At 25.2% G+C, this 18,703-nt stretch overlaps 2 protein-coding genes across 2 annotated transcripts; both read right to left on the bottom strand.

Moving 5' to 3' along the window:
* Window positions 1–2,495: 2,495 nt before the first annotated feature.
* On the bottom strand, window positions 2,496–3,218 carry OCT59_021955 (uncharacterized protein; the record flags this gene model as incomplete). The annotated part of the gene is made up of 3 exons (XM_066146861.1): window positions 2,496–2,831; window positions 2,917–3,040; window positions 3,190–3,218. The coding sequence occupies 3 exons, from the start codon at window positions 3,216–3,218 to the stop codon at window positions 2,496–2,498; spliced, it is 489 nt and encodes a 162-aa protein (XP_066005961.1).
* Window positions 3,219–9,209: 5,991 nt separating this feature from the next.
* Window positions 9,210–11,149, bottom strand: OCT59_021956 (uncharacterized protein). Its single transcript, XM_025309436.2, has 6 exons — window positions 10,533–11,149; window positions 10,306–10,446; window positions 10,082–10,228; window positions 9,754–10,005; window positions 9,648–9,683; window positions 9,210–9,575 (listed from the first exon to the last, which is right to left on the bottom strand). Exons 1-6 carry the CDS (start codon window positions 11,034–11,036, stop codon window positions 9,357–9,359), a joined length of 1,299 nt encoding a protein of 432 aa, XP_025173851.2. The 5' UTR covers window positions 11,037–11,149; the 3' UTR covers window positions 9,210–9,356.
* Window positions 11,150–18,703: the final 7,554 nt, after the last annotated feature.

Here is an 18,703-nt window from a genome sequence, read left to right on the forward strand (position 1 = left end):
ACCATTTAAAGATGTAATATGTAATTATTTTTAGAAAGTTGTAAGGTTGCAACTATTACAACATACTACATACAACACTTTTGTTGTAATTACAACACAATATTATAATCGTTATATAATATTATAATTACTACTAGTATTATAATTATTATATAGTGTTGTAATTATTTCTAATTATATAAATATGTATTATAATATATTAATCATTTTTTTTATAATGATATTTGTTCTATAAAAACTTATTTTTGTAATTTTATTTTTCAAAAAAGAAATTTTTGAACAATCATAAATGTTGTAATATTAGGCCAGTTCATAATTTTGATCAGCATTTTTAATCAGGTTACATTAAATTTCACAATCAACATTCATAATTGAAATGCTTGATCACATATATTAATCTATGAATACAAAAGTTGTCGTGTAGTCATTACTTTTATTCTTATAAAGTATAATTAAAAATTTACAGCAGTTAAAATGTTTAAACACAAAAAAATAAGGGAATTATTGTCTTTTTATGTTATTACAGTTTGTCAAGATATGGAAAATGAAGATTTATTTGAGGAAGAAGGTGATTTAAGTGAAGAAGAAGAGGATGATTTGGTAATGCTTGTACTAATCTTATTACTTGGAATAAGATATTTAGAGCAAAAATCTTATTATGTAGCAAAATCAAAAGATTTGTACAATTATATTTTACCAAAATATGAAGACTGTAGATTTAAAAAAATCATTAGAATGAACTCTATAAATTTTCAAAAGCTTGTTTCCCTATTAATTACTCATCCAATTTTTCAAAATAATAGTAATCATTTACAAGCTCCTGTTGAATTATAACTTGCAATTTTTTTGAGAAGAATTGGTTCTAAAAAAGATATATTTGGATTATGTTCAAGATTTGGAATTGCAAAAGGAACTGTTTATTTATACTGTAAAAGAGTAATGATTGCGATTTTTTCTTTAAAAAAAACTTTAGTTAAATGGCCAACAGGTGAAGCTAAGCAGAATATACATGAAGGATTTAAAAATATTGGTGAAATGGAAGATGTTATAGGTGCAATAGATGGAAGTCACATTGTATTAGCAAATGCACCATTAAAGCAACCTGAAACATATTGGAACAGAAAAAAAAAATATTCTATACAATTGCAAGGAATTGTAGATTACAGAGGTATGTTTATAGATTATGAGATTGGATGATCTGGCTCAGTTTATGAATCTAAGGTTTATAAAAATTCATACTTTTATCGAAATGTTTCTAAAATTATTAAAGGAGAAGAATATTTACTTGGAGACTCAGCATATCTTATATCTACTTTTTTAATTAAACCTTTTGTAAATTCTCAAAATCCTTCACAAATTCAATTTAATGTAATTCATTCTTTACATAAAGTAGTAGTTGAAAATGCATTTGAAAGATTAAAGAACAGATTTATTACTTTAAAAGAATTAAATGTTAAAGATATTTCTACTGTTGTAAAAATTACTGAATGTGCAATCATCTTACATAATTTTTTAGAACTAAATAATGATAATGTAGAAGAATTATATGAAAATGATGATGATGAAGATGGTGATGATGATAGTGATAATGATAAAGATATAAATTAAAATGAAATAGTAATGAAAAGAGAAGGAGAAAGAAAAAGAGAGCAATTAATAAATCTAATTATTAATCATTAATAAAATTCATTAAATTTCTAAATAAATTTATCATAATATTAACGTTTTATGAATGTCATCTGTAAATGTTATTATGAATATTATGCAAACAGTATATACAAATATTGAACACTATAAAATAAAACCTTTATTATTGTAAAATTATTACATAAATTTATCACTATTTACAAATAAAAAGAAAATTATATTAAAGCTAAGGTTGCTTGTCTAAACCTCTTCAAAATCCTACGATTAGTTTCGTCAAAATTTTACTATAGATTTATTATAGTTTCAGCAGAGTTTCGGCAGTTTCGGCATTTATAATAAGTTTCAGCAGTTTCGCCTTTCTCCAAAGTTTCGCCAGTTTTTTAATATAACTTTAATATAGTTTCGGCAGAATTTCACTTTTCGGCGAAACGCCATCTTGCCTAAACCCCTAAGTTTCGGCAAGCAACCTTAATTAAAGCTATTAGAAAAAAAAAATATACTAAGATTATTCTATAAGAGAATATTATTTTATTAGTTCGTATTGTTTGATTGTTTAAATTCCATCTCTTTCAATTTTAGTTCATACTTCATTTTCATTTTCTCTCTTTCAAATTCCTATTTCTGTTTTTCTATTTCTAATTTACCTATTTCAATAGTATGATTTTTTTCAATCCTTTCTTTTTCTAACTCAAATTTCTTTTCTTATACTCTTCTGGGCTTTCACTTATTCATAGAAATGCCATACAATAAGATCTACATTATTTTTTTGATCTTTTGATGTTGGTGCTCCATACCTAAAGATTCTTCGCTATCAATATTAGTAGATCTATTTACTATAAAAGAAGGTGCTATATTTTTATGAGTACCAAAATAGCATCCATTTTCTTATACCAATCCCAGTCTTTTCTCTCTACACCAGATTTTTCATTATGAGCTTTAACCTCACTATAGTATTTGATCATCCTTGCTAACTTGCTTTTAATAGCATTAGGCTCTTTATTTTTTAGTACCTTTATAGATATTTCATTAAACAATTTAGTTTTATTACCTTTTGTATATTCATCAAAATTATCTGCAATGTATTGAAGTAAAATATCAACTTCATAGACTTGCCAATTGTTATTAGACTCGCCCTTATTACTAGATTTACGCTTATTATTAGATTTCTTTTTGTAGTTAACATCCTAAATTAATTTTAATTAAAATAAAATAAATTACAACTAAAAAATTAATAAAGTATTCTTTTTCTTGTTGATAATTAATTTTTACATCAGAAACTTTATCATGAACAATATTTTCTTTTTGATATCTTTGTAACTCTGCAGATTCTCTCTCAAAATAGTTAGGCCCAGAAAAGCTTTGGCCAAAACTGCTTCCATTTTGTATATAAAAACTAGGAGCAATATAACTTTATCTTGTTAGTAAGAAATTTTGGTATAAATCCACATTACTTTGTTCAAAAATCCCAGTAGGAGGCGAAGAATATAAATTTTTAGGCTTAATAGGCCTTAGTAACTTGTTATTTTTATATGAAATATTTACTTGTTTAAAAGATCTTTCAGAAATTCCATCGGTAAAAAGGAAATAAGAAAGAAAAAACACATCTAGTATACGTTTTTACGTGTACTTTACTCTTATTTTATCAACTCAATTATAGCAATCTACGTTTTTGATGGGTCAAAAAATTGGCTAGTTGATCGTTTTCAAGGTGAATTTTATTTGTCACAATTTTAGTGTAACCTGATTAAAAATACCGATCAAACAATTATGAACTGGCCTATTGCAACACTTTAACTTTAAAAGTAGTAATAGAGTGCAACCCTTACTATTACAACTAAAGTTGCTGGAGAAACTAGGGGTTTTGGCAAGTTGGTGAAATGCCAAAATAGTGAAACTTTACCGAAATTATACGAAAGTCTTATTAAAAAGTTGGCGAAACTTTAGAGAAAAGTGAAACTTGACGAAATTTATTATAAATGCTGAAACTGCTAAAACCTTGCCAAAACTATAATAAAACTATAGTAAAATTTTAGAGAAACTAATCGTAGAATTTTGGAGAGGTTTAGGCAGGCAACCTTAATTACAACACAAGATAGTAATTATTAATTATATACTACATCTTTAAGACCATTATACAATTCTTAAATTGTTTCGTTTCAGTTACAGGACTATTATATATAATGTGATTAGGTCATATTTTCCAAAAAAAAACCTGTCTCATCACAGTTAAAAATATCATTGAGATCATAATTTTTTAGAATTTGGTGAAAATTTTCATGCATTGTGTCAAGTTCTGCAAATGGTGCACTTGTCACTTTTCCATGCATATTATTGTTTAAGATTATGCCATTTTTTAAACTTATCGATCTATCCATCTGATTCCTTGAATTTTTCTTCATTATATAAAAAAGCAAATTCTAAGGCTTTGATTGAAAGAATATCATCACTGATAATAAAACCAACCTGAAATGCATTTTTCATCCAAAAAGCCAAAGCCTTTTTAATAATTATAAAAGGGAGTTTTCTTTTTCATCTCAAATTAGCTTGATATAAATAAAAATCCACAGCAAGCTAATGGTTTTTTGTCTTTAGAATATTACAAATCATCTTTTTATTAACATCATACTCTTTGGCTAGGTTTTTGTTTTTTAAGAAAGGTGATAATTTTTTTTTTAAGTAAAATTCTTATTTTTGTGTAGCAGTAAAAGACTTACATTTTTTAGGGGCAGAAGTTTTCTTAGAAAGTTGTTTCTTGAACAGGTTAATAGGTTTAACTTTTGGCATTCAAAAAAAAAAGAATAGAAAATATGAAAACTAACATGAAATACAAAATGCAAACATCCCTTATATCTCTTATAAAAAAAATACATTTTGTGGCAAATCTTTATTATAATTAAAAAAATTTTGGTATAAAAAAAATTCATTATAATGTGATTTATTTTATATATATAATTTATACAGTTTATTTCGTTATACGTTATACGTTATACAGCATTTTAATAGTAAAATTCAGTAGAAAACACACCTAAAGCCATAAGTGAGAAATTAAACCAGATACTAGGATTACAACATAATAACAAAAAATTTATTGATTATAGCTCATTGGCCTTGAAAGCTAAAATTAACACCAATATTTCCAAAATTTTAAAACAAACATTTGGATTCTCAGAAACAAAAAACATTTTATTCTTGGCTTTACTTCTGAACTCCTTTATTATTCACTTTAAAGAACTAATTTGGATACCAAGATGTAATGCTACTATTGCATGGGAAAAGACTAGAAATATTGGAAGAAAAGAAAAATTAAATGAATCTGAAAATATGGATCGTTATTTTAAATCCTCTCACCAACAGGCTAAACACTTAAAATAGGGTAAACAAACTTTAAAGAAGAACAATTATTCAGATTTACAGGAAGATTAAATTGTAGTACTTGATGATATTTCAATTGAGTTGGATTCAGTACAGTCTGAAAATTCATTAAATGAAAATCACATTTTATTAAAGTGTTATAGAGTGGGAAAAAAAGCTCAAGATCAGATGTATTTACTACCGTACCATTTCGAAATTAAACAACCATTTTTTGAACTTAATTCCGGCCAATGTAATTATAATTCTGGTCAAAATCACTATAATGCGGGCCAGGGTTGCTTATTTTCAGGGGTTATTTAATTTCAGAATGGTACGGTAATTAGTAATAACTGGTGGTATAGTTGGGCTTATAAGAAAACAAAAAATATTATTAACAATGTTATAATAGATTTAATAACAACATAACTAATTTTACTCTGAATTTAAATTCATTAATTTTGAAAGAAAAAGGGGAAATGGAAAAAAAAAAAAACTTAAAATCTTGTAGTTCAAATTAATTGGTATAGTATCAATTATTATTTTCTCTTATTACCTGTATTTTGATGATTGCATCCTGCTGGATGGATATAGCTCATAATAATTTGTTTGTATGGTATATAAACTTAATATCAATAAAATATATATAAATCATTAAAAAAAAAAAAAAAAAAATAGTAAAATTCAGTTTAGCAAAATTTTATTTATATGATAAAATCTGTATCATAATAAAAATTCATTGTATTAAATAATTTGTTAAATTGAAATTCGTTGTAACATGAGTTGACTGTATATAATATTCCAGTTTGATAAATCAAATAAATATTTTATAAATAAATACATAATTTAATAAAATTTATTATATTTAATAATAGTAATAATAATATTTTGTATAATATTACTGATTTAAAATATAAGTATATGACTATTACTTTTTCTTTTTTAATAATAAGTTTATAGATTTTCATAAAGTTACAGTTAAATACTTACAATTATTCTATTTTTTATTGGTTAGACTGGAGTTTATGTCTGATCAGTTATACTAACTAATAAATTCTTGATCAAATAATGCTGATCAAACAACTCTATAAACTAATATATAATAAGAGTTAGAATTTTATTTCACTCAGAAGTGTATCATTAAATTTTTTATAATATGAATATATGTTTGTATTTTTAAAATTATACAAATTTTTATCATACAAAGAAAACTTTAATATTTATTATTTTTATGTAAAATATGACTGACATAATTATTACTATTAGAGGCATGCCAGAAATCAGCTGATTTCTCTCAATTAGTAGCCTTAACCCCCACCCCTACCTGATTAAAATCTGATTGGCTAAAAAAATTATTACTATTAAATATTAAATATTATACATAATAATTAATATTATATAATTATCTTGGCTTCTAGTGATTCAATTTGAACAAACTTTTTTTTGTTTTGTAAAGCTAGATTTATAGAACTAAATAAGTGCTATAAATTAAAAAAAAAGTTTATTAAAATTGGATTACTAGTAGAAGTTAAGATAATTGCATTATAATAATTATTATAATGTAAATACAAATATCTTGGCTTCTAGTGATTCAATTTGAACAAACTTTTTTTATTTTGTAAAGCTAGATTTGTAGAGCTAAATGAGAGCTATAAATTAAAAAAGAAGTTTATTAAAATTGGATCACTAGAAGTCAAGATAATTGCATTATAATAATTAGTTATATACAGGATCCCGCCTACTACTAAGATATGTTACCGGTAGAAATTTTATTTTCATATAAAACCTTACCTTAGGATTTGCTTAAATTCTATTGGTTAATTAACTAAAAAGGAAAAAAATCATAACAATGTAATATAAAATTTTCTTTTATAGTAGGATCTTTAAAGAGTTTTATATGTAAATCTTACTTTAGGCCACAGAATAACTTATCTTAATAGTAGGCAGGTTCTTTATATACAGTGCTGGCAAAAAGTAATTGGAATTGCAAAAAATGCAATAAATGAAAAACCAGTGATTGAAATTGCTTCAAATTTTACAGATTTGTTGCCAAATGAATTAATATTAAGTGTATAAAATTTCAGCTTTTTATTTCATTTCTTTGTCTCATAATTGATTTTTTTTTTCAAAAAAAAAACCTCCATTAAAAATTTAAGCAAGGTAAAAATTTAATAAAGATTTTAATATTATTTTCAGTCATTAATAATCAACATATATAATTATAATAAAAAATTATAAACATAAAATATATTTTTAATTAATTTATTAAAAAAATTTGGTTGTTACTTAATTAGTTAGTTTTTCTATAAATTAACATTAATGTTAACTCAAAAATCATTAAAATAAAATAAAATTTAAATACATTATACTTGTTTAATTGATATTTTTCAAATATTTTGAATATTATTAAACTAACATTAAAAATACTTTATTATAATCCTCTATAATTATTATAATTTAAACTTAATTTTTGAATTTTAGTTTTTTTTACTAAAATTAAAGGTTAAGATTAAGTTGTGATCTTAATTTTCTCAATAACTAACAAATAAAAGTGTCAAATTTTTTTTAATAAAATTAACTTGATGTAAACTTTAATTTGTATCATTCAACCTTTTTATGAATTTTAATTTGAATGCTATAATCAGAATTTTCAGATTTTTTATAGGTTAAATATTTTACAATTTTTTTTTTGAATTAAAAAATCAATTTTAAGATAAAGAAATAAGATAAACAGCTGATAATTTATATATATAATAATGACATATTTGGCAAAATATTTACAAAATTTGAAGCAATTTTAATTATTAGTTTTTCATTTATCGCATTTTTTGCAATTCTGATTACTTTTTACCAGCACCATAAAAATAATTAAATTACTTACATTTATATTTAAATATATAAATGTCATGTAATATATATAGACCTGATCTGAAATTTAACTGCTTAGCCCATGTGTGAAAACTTTCGTAGTCTTGTCTACCTAATTTGTCGATGTTTGCATTTGGGTCCCTCATTTCCTTTCAAATTAGCTGATTTCTGGCATGCCCCTTAGGCCATTTCAAATTAATTTTTAGTTTAATATCCTCCTTTTCCTTTATTTTTGAAAATTTTAAAATAATTTAAACACATTATATTAACGTATATTTAAATTTTCTCTTTTTTCTGAAATTAGATGTACCGAATATTTCTGATTTTATCTCCAAAAATTTCAATATATTTAATATATTTAAATATTATATTTGTTTAAATTATTCTTTTCTCTGATTCTCCTTCTCAAATTTTTCAGCCAGAAAGGACATTAAATTAATTATTAATTTGAAATGGTCTTATATAGATATAAATAATATATATAATAGAATTTGAATATATATATAAACAACTTAATAATTTAACTATGAATATATATATAAACAACTTAATAATTTGACTATTCATTTAATTTAAAATTTTAAAAATCGGTCTTTTACAATTATTTTAACATTTAGTAATTTAATTTGACTGATTTTTTTTAAAAAATTATAGCTATAAATAAGATTTATAAAACAAAAAATGTTTATTTAAAATTACTTAATTCTAAGATAAATGCAAAAAACTAAATATGCAAAAAACTAAATAAGCAAAAAATATTAACTTTAGTGCAAATCAGTAGTTATGAAGTATTATATGGAATTCTTATATAATAATTATTGAATAATAAGATTAAAATATTATTAAATTGTAAATTACATTTCATATATTATTAATACAAATATTTTTAAAATTTTTTTATAATATTTATTATATTAAATATTTTTAACTAACTCTTCCTAAATGCATCCCTCTTGGGATTATAATGAAAATTTGAAAAAATGTGCATTTAGAAAAAGGGTGCATTTAGAAAGAAAAATTTTATATAATCTTTATATACTTAAGAGGATGCATTTAGAGAAAAAATATATAATATTTATTCAGTTGTTTTCTTACAAACTTTTAAATATTCTAAGTATTCCATCTTTTACAGAAACAATGTTTTATTTATCATTAGTTAATAACTCTTTAGTATCTTATATAACTTTTAGTATTATTGATATAATATAAATCTTTTTACTATGACGTTTTTCATTTTTTAAATTATGTTCTGAGTTAAAATAATATAAAATAAATAATTAAATTTTGGTGAAAAAAAATCCCGCGAACAGATGTGAAGAATAATTGGGCGATAATAAAAAGCTATTCCAATATGAATACAGTAAGTTATTAAAGGTATCTTTTATTAGAAATAACTTGTAAATTATAAAATCAAACTAATAAAATAATATTTAAACTATAAATGTTCAGTTTTTTTTTACTCTCAAAGTAAACTATATAAACATACTTCTATTTTAAATGCCTTCAATATATTCCCAAAGACCACAATCAACACATTCTTCTTCATCCTCATCTGAATAGCAATGAGGAAAATCGCCGAAAAGAGTCTCCCAAACGTTCAATATTTTGTCAATAACTTCCTGAATACGATGTGATCTAATGTCAACACGCCATCCCAATTTCTCTACGGAATCAAAAGAACATGTAACTCCAACGTGACATTTCGATTCCATCTGTAAAAAAAAAAAAAATTGCAAGTTAATGAATAATGAAAAACCACAAACTAATGTTAAAAAGTAACTTACAGCGTATCCACCTACGTAGCATGAACTGCGAATTCCCTAAGATTATCAAAATTTATATTAAAATAAATCTCGATCAAAAATAACTATAAAACATGAATCCACTTACGTTACAAACACCCATAAAAATGGGATCTGCCGTGTGGCCGAGGTGCCAAATATTCATTTTTTCCGCTGGTAATGCGGGTGGATGAGGTAAATGTAATCTACGTGCTGGCAGTCTATCACCTGGAGATTCAAACGCTACTGCGGGTATATTATACGTTAGTCCTATTAATGAAGAAAGTGCTCCGCCAAGTGAATGTCCTGTTATCCATATAACTGATTTAGGGAATTCTTTCATGATTCTATCGACCATATTCTAATTGATTATAATGTTTAATTATTATTAAATACAATTATAATTTAAAGATGCAGTTTTTTTCTAAAAAATTTACCAAAGTAATTGCAAAGTATAATTCGTCTTCGTCCACACTCTTTTCTAAACAATCTTGATTACATCTGTAATTGTCTAGGTAACAAGGACAGACTGAAGACCATGTACGATCTACGTACGCACAACAACACGAGAACAACCGATTATCCTAAAAGATTTCATGATCAGTAATCATAAAAGTAATAATCACGTTGAAAAAAAACTTAGTATGACACTATGACTTACATTAAATTTATCGTTGCCTACAGTTGGACCAGCACCAAATCCCATACTAGTTCCTTTAATCGAAATGACTAATGTCTTATTATCATTTGAAGCAAAAACATAACCTCGGATACCATCTTGATCCCATCCAAAAGTATCATTCTATTTTAAATTAACAAATGGCTTTATGATAAAATTTCACCGAATCCTTTACCAAAAAAAAAAGGAGGAAAAAAGAAAAAACGCACCAATCCATATTTTTTACCGAGATCATACCAATCTTGGTCTTCAGGTTTGACGTAAGCATTATATGTCAACTTAGCTAGATTGATGAGAGTCTTCCAATGTTTTATAAGTGGTATATATTTTGGTATGTCCCTCCAATCCAATTTAGCTGACTTTAATTTATTTTTCGACATATCCCTAAACTCTTTTACGGCATTTTCTTTCACATATTCAATACCGGTGCCATTTATACCCATGAGAGTGAACGTGAGAGGCGCGCCAGATTCGAGTTCTTGAGTACGAACTTTTGTTTCCGTTAGGTCCATACGACGAAATAGATTTGGATACTTTGTGGAACCGTGGTGGAATACATGTCTCAAAGAAACAGTTGTTGGTTCGCCACTTTCAACTTGATTCAAAATAAATTGATTTGCTGCTTCTAAAGCATATGGAAAATTCAAGAATAGTAGAAGAAATGAAATAAACCAGATTATTTCGGTATCGAATAGACTTTTAAGAGCCTTCATGTGGATCGTAATTCAATTAGAAAAAGACCGATTATTTTTGTAAAAAAGAAATACATTAAAAAGCAATAATTACGAAAAGGAGAGTGTTAAATAAATTAAGTAAACCTTTTCGTGAACTTGTGATATTCATATGAGCACATATTTGGAATCAAAAAAATGACGCAATCTATAAAAAGAGTCAGTTATTTGACGGATTTCTTTTAAGAACTTTATTGTGCAGCCGCCAGTAGGATCATGCTCTGATAATGCTTTTCAATTTTGGATATATTGGTCAGATAACGCAATAATATTTTACCATGATCATGTGAGTCTACAATAATACAACTATATGGTATTGATATATATATCATCAATTAATATAAATTTAGGTAATTAATTTAGGACCGTTCTCAAGCAAACTCCTTCAATGATTAGATAGTGATATCATTGTGCTCAAGTATCACAATCAATAACGATCAAATAGAATTATAAGCTTTGAGCATACCTTTTTTTATAGTTTTTTTATTATGATAATGATAGTTAGTCATTTTTGTTATAAAAACAAGATAAATTGAAATGATATTAGTTTCGGATGATAACCCATTTATATACTACTAGATCAGTAAATAAATAATACCTTCGGATATTTTTTGGCCAATCAGATCAATTGAATTGATTATTTTTGAATTTAATTAAAAGGAAAATTCCCTTTTAATGGATTTTTCAAAGATTTTTTATAATTTAAATATTCCATTACCATCAATACTTAAAGTTATTATAACTATCTATAATTACTTTATCACTAAATTTTATAATCATATTTAGAAATCTGAAAAAAATCTGCTAATATTATTTAATGTTTTAAATTCTTTCTTTTAATTTTGGCTAATTTATATAATTAGTATTCTAATTTTATTTTTACTATCTTTACTTTATTCTGATTTTAAAGATTTTTATTTAGATTGGGTTTATTATAATATAAATATTTTCAGAGTTTTATAAAATGTTTAATAATGCTTTTGATTTATAACTTTAATGAGATATCTTCTTAATTTTTAATAATAAAACTTTTATTTATTTATTAGTAAATATAATTACATTATTTATTATAATTAAAATGTATACTATATCATATTTATTTCAAATATAACTTATGATTTATTTTTTGGAAATTTTAAAATTTTATTATAATAATAAAAACTATACAATCATAATTTACATATTTTTTTTATTAAAAATTAGTATTAAGTTAAAAATTTACTTTTTTTAAAAAAAAATTATTATTATTATTATCTGTTAAGAATAAAGTATTAGTTATATAAAAGGATTGATTTAGTAGTAATACATGATCATTATGTGAAAAGTAGTATAATAATATAATAATAAAGTAACATGAGGCTTAAATGATATAATGCTATAAGGTTTAGTTAATGAGATTGGTTAGAAATTTAGGAATTAGAAGATTAAGAATTAAGAAATAATGAAATATTAATGCTTATAAAAATAGGTAAAATTCAATAGATATTCTGTAGCTTTTTAGCTCATTTTTATAAAATAAAATATTAATTATTAAAAGTTATCTTAAATATGCTTATGGTTTACTTGAAAGTTAATTAATATTAAATTTTAAGTCCAAAAATAATATTGTCATATAAAGTAATGTTAAAAGGCCTGAATATTAAAGCTCTATTAGTTCAAATGTAACATATTTAATAAATAAGAAAGGGAAAAATTCTTGCAGTTTGAAATTATAAATAAAAATCCAAATCAAGTATATTGAATTTGTTATATAAATGTATTATAAATTTATAATAGTTTACTGATAAATGGCAGATATTAGTAATATCAGAAAAAGGGGTTTTTCTTTAAAAAAACATATCTTTAAGATGTACTTTTCTAATTTGAAGTTCCAATTAACAGTACACACATAATTATTTAGTTGTAATTACAGGTAGTTTAATACTTAATAAATTAATTTAGTTGTTTATCTTTTAATATATGTAAATAGATTTACATTATTTATTTTAATAAAATATCCAAATATCTATAATCAAAAAAAAAAAAAAATATTAGTTATACAATCAACTCTCTCTATAGTCACTACTGATATAATCACATTCTACTATATAGTTACACCAGTTGAATGTTCAAAACACTTTATTATTAAAATCTATCCTATATAGTCACAATCTATCTATAGTTATTATCACACCTATCCTCAAAAATCTTATATTAAAAAGAACCATTTATAATTACAGTTAGACTGTTCCAATTTAATCTTTAGTTTAACGTCCCCTCCCCTCTATTTTTGAAAAATTCAAGGGTGATTTAAACATATATGTTTAAATATGCTTAAAACACCCCCTCCCTTACTAAAATTTAATAGTACTGAGAATTTCCAATTTTACCGAAAATTTCCAAAATTTTTAATATGTTTAATTTTCATGTTTGTTTAAATTATCTCCTTCCCTCCTCCTCAAAATTTTTGGCCAGAAAGGACGTTAAACTAAGGCCAGATCAAGCGGATTTTCGTTTAACATAACATAATTTGGGTGATAAAAGGGGGGGCGGGTTAAAAATAATACATATATTATATGTTTTTATAGTTTCGTTGTTTATTTATTATATGTAACTCAAATAAAATTTTTCATTAGTTGTTAAATTTCCATTTATATTCTGTTGATCATTTCCATTGTCAAAATTTCCATTTACAATGTGATAAAATAAATCCTTTTGTTGTTAACGCTTTTAACTTTAAACACCAAAAAAAAAACACTTCAAAAAATGTCTTATCAACATCATCTAATTAAATTACTTTACATTCATGTTTGTTAATTTTATGAATTTGATGAATACTTTATTATTATATTTATAAATTTACTATTACATGTAAAATTATCTATATTTTATGATGTTTAGAAGAACACCCATTAGTTTTAATCTCTCCTTTAGTATAGAATTCTTTCCCATTACCCTGACATCCTTCACATAATGGATAAATTTGTTTGAAATGTTCTTTTAAAGATTGTGGCGTCGTTACCAAATCTTCACTTTCTCCACAATAATAACATATTAGATAGTTTCCTGATTTGTGACTTGAATAATACAGAATCTCAATTGGTGAGTTACAACTGATTCGAGTACGCACAAATACTGTTTCTTTCAAATAATGATCATCAAGAAAAATTAGTGCACCACAAGAGTATGAATATGAATCCAATGCTTGTTGATAATCTTGTTGCTCTTTACAAGTTAATGATTTGTCACTATATACACAGCGACGTTTTCCACAATCTTCACAATTAATGTAACTACGGATTTTTCTCACAACCAATATAGACTTTGGAATAGGTTCCGCATTTACTTGTGATTGTATGTATGTTGGTCTATATTTTTCAGTAGTTTCAGTTCTATAAATGTCTTGAAAAGTTGCATAATGATCTGTATTATCTATTTGTTTTGAAAAATCATTATCTTCAGATCGAAATCATGTATAATACAAAATACAATTAGATTACTTTGCGAAGGAATTGGGTCTGGAAGAAAACTTAAATTACGAAATTCAGATGATGGAAGGCGAATTGGTTTACAATACAAACAAGTAGTATTGTTGCATTTTTTAATCTAAAAATAAAACATTAAAATAAGAATATGTAAAGCTTAAAGCATTGTATTAAAAAATATAATTGCATTATTTGCATAACTGAAAGCTATATGCTCGTACACGGCAATGAGTATTCATAAACTCAACTAATACAGAGTGATGACGGATTTGTGCTTGTGTAGTTTCTTCAATTTTCAAAGTTGAATCTATAATAAAGATATATAGACTAATTAAAAGTTAGAATATTATTATAAATATAGAAATCAAAACAACGAAATAAAATGATAAAATTTTACTTCAAATAATTCATTAATGCTTTTTTCACTTGCTGAATTGTGGCATTTAAATTTTTTGTCTTTCAATAAAAGTCGTTCTGTTCGACTATTTAATAAATCTTGAATACTCACTATACTTTCTTTTAATTCAGATTTTAATTCATTGAATTCTTGAGCTTTTTGTCGTATATCACTTAATGTATTTGTCATATCAAATAGAGATTTAGATTCAGAGCTCATTTGATCACGCTGAATACACACCTCAAGACCTAAATTCAAAGTACTCATAATTCGTTCTGCAGAATTTGTCCAGCTATGATTAGGAGTTGTACGAACTGCAACAAGTAAATTAAAATCTCCTTGAAGAAAAAGACAGATCAATGCAATTTGTATTGATCCATAGTTGCAACGATGATCTGGACCTCCATCAGTATAAAAACACAAAATCGGAGGTAATATTTGGCATTCATATTGAATATTAAGTGTGTTATGTGAATTTTTGCGCATGTGATTTCTGATCTTGCATGATGATCCGATGGAATTTCAGTATATTTGTGTATATGTCGATTTCCGGTGTTATGAGACGATTTACGCTGATGTATGATAGTTGCTGATTTGTGGTTAACTATATTAAAGATATTAATTTTATTTGATAGATTTACTTATATATCATTTTTATAGTTATTTCAATTTATTTAATTTATTTATTTATTATTATTTATTTTCTTTATTTGTATTATTTATATGTATACAATTTTATTGAATTTAATTAGAAGCTATTGTGGGGAAATTAGCTCAATAGTAATTAACCGTCTAAAATTATCATTTGTACTTTATTAAAAGTGGCTTATAATTGTATTGTATAATCGTATTAATATATTACGAAATCAATAACCCATCAATAGACATCTATAGATTAGATTTTGCCTTGATGACAGGAAAAAGAGATGATAGTTAGATAAAATAAGATATAAATATACCTTCTGCCAACTCTTTGATAGAGTAGTTACCTCATAGCTATTTTTCTGTAGTTATTTTGTCGCTAAATATCTTTAAGATATATTTCCTATCCCTTTCTGTCACTTTTTATCACTTTGTTGTAAAGACCCGAATTTACACTTATTTAATAAAATTGTTATATTTGGTCAATATTACACATTGTTTCTAACAGTCATATAACAGTTGTTATTATAACTATTGCGTACTATTCTTTATCATATTTTGTAGTTGTTATCTTGACGATTCTTAACGAACAATACCAGAATACCAAGATAGGTAGTATTGAGTAAGAATCCCATTGATAATTGAGTGTTTATACGATATAATATCAATAGTTATCTGACTCTTATTTACTGCCATAACTGGTAACAAGCGCATTTAAAAACTCAGTTGAATGTTAGATAGCACTACTTGGTTCAAAAACGGTATCCTTGTAAGATACAAATACCTGACCATCATAAAATGACCCAGAAATATCATCAGGAATCGAAATAAAAAATATGACTGATGGTGTTAAAAAAAGTTTGGTAAAGTCATGGTCAGCTGCAGCCAAAATACTGTCTTGAGCAACCATTGAACGTCGATTTCGTACACCTGTAGAAACTGCAACATCCACTTCAATAGGTATTTTATGTTTATCATCTGCAGATATTAAACACGTCTATTGATGGTATTGAATGCAAAATTCTCTAAGATACCGGAAAAGTGCTGCACAATAATGTGCATTATCACTATTTTTTCAAAGTAACTGACTTTACACTTGAAATTTCACATTAAATCGATTAGTGTGATGTATTGATCGTGTTGTAGTGGCATTTGTAGGACAAAATTGAAAGCGAATCCATTCTTGTGATAGAATATGAATAGTGAAAGGAAGGGAATTATTGTGGATAATTTTTAATCTTTCCACTATAATTTTATGAAGATCACGAACAGACAAAGCCAATGGCATATATAAAACAGATTCATGGCGTCATTCATCTGTTACAAGCAAATTCTATTAAGTGAAAGTGAAATTATAACATAGATTATAATGGTAATAAATAAAGCATATTTGAATAAACTAATCTTTGTACCTGTTCATTGAAATAAGCTTCCAATTCATTCCAAAACACATTGAATTTTGTTCCATTAAATCCATTATTTGTTCACAAATCAAATACAATTGTGAGATCTGTCAATCTCAGCATTAATTGTAGTCTCTCTTTTACATCATGAGAGATAGTATTTGAAGTCACAGAAACATCACCAGTAAGATCAAAATAAAGCATCCATAATACAGCTGGTGAAACTTTACTAATATAAGAATACTAAAAAATTAATAAATTCATAAGATAATGCAATATTTATTAGAATATCAATTACATTATCATATTATTGTTGCCTTATTCAGCACATTCTTTCGCATTTGTCATGAAAAATAATGTGGCAATCTTTCATGAATTCTAGCCAGCATACGTGCTTTCAAAGTTTCTTCATTATTAAACACTTCATCATCTGGGATTTTTCATATATAATTAATGGTTCCTAAATAATTGTCTTGATGATATCTATAATTTATAATTTTTATTATGAATTTATTAAAAAACCTTTGAATATATAATATAAAAATACTAACCTATATATGCCGATTGGAAAAGTGAGCTGCAATTCTTTAATAAATCAATACCGTTTCATAATATTGATTGGAAGATATGGCTGAATATCAATATATCTGTATACTTGTTTTTCAAGTATAGCATCATTTAATTGGATATAATTTTCATGAAGGCTATCACATTTGCAGGCAGGAATTTGATATATAGTACTGCTGTTTTCAGAATTACGAGCACTTTCATTACTATGATGAAGCTTGCTCATACTAGCAGTAGTTGTAACTAGATATTCTGAATATTTTCTTAGAATTTCAACCAAAAACAATATTTCAGGCATTACTTGATTCCATAAATCATTGCATACCCATGGTTGATTAATAAACAATTCAAGAGAACTTGAAAGCTGAACAAGCTTTTGCTGTAACATCAGGTTTTTTTTATGATGGCTAGTGTAATAAAATTTGTTGTATGATCCACCATCCTGATAAGTTCACAGCTGTGTAAAAAAAACTGGAAGGTGATATGTACGTGCATGCAATGTAGAAAGATGTGGATTGATATACCAGAGTGCATCTGTGAAACAAGTCACAAATTTTTTGCTGATTGTATCATGTAAACCACCTATCCAGCCAATTTTTTGGACTTGAAAAATCTCAATAATTTCATTGTAAAGTTGATCATAATTATTGTACACAGTTCAATGCTGGGAAAGTAAAGGTTTATTTGAATTTTTCATTAAAATGTTAAAAAATTTAGTTGATTTTGAGTTGAAACTGGTACTGGTGTATCTGAGCCTGTATTAACAACCAGACAAAATTTAACTTGCAAGAAGCCCAAAACTTCTAACATGTTTAAGTCACCATTTAGCCTATTGTTAACCTTTCGCCAGTTTTCAGACTTCTCTTGTCTAACAAATACTTGAACCTCTCTATCATTATATTGTCCTGATGTCATTGCATCAAAAAGGTCTTTAAACTGGTTATCTGTAGATTCTATACTCACTATACGCTCAGAAATAACACACTTAGTACTTTCGTTTACTTGAATCAAGAGATAAAGCATATTTAGATGTTCATTTTACCATGAATTGCGGATTAATAGCACCCTCATTACGCGTAAAATTTATACTCATTTTATTCAAATTGTATTCAAACCTTAATTTTTTTTAACAGGTGTTTATTTTCAATTTAAAGAGATATTAAAAAAGGAGTACAT

This window comes from Rhizophagus irregularis, chromosome 30 (assembly GCF_026210795.1).
Source record: "Rhizophagus irregularis chromosome 30, complete sequence".
Lineage (NCBI taxonomy): Eukaryota > Fungi > Glomeromycota > Glomeromycetes > Glomerales > Glomeraceae > Rhizophagus > Rhizophagus irregularis.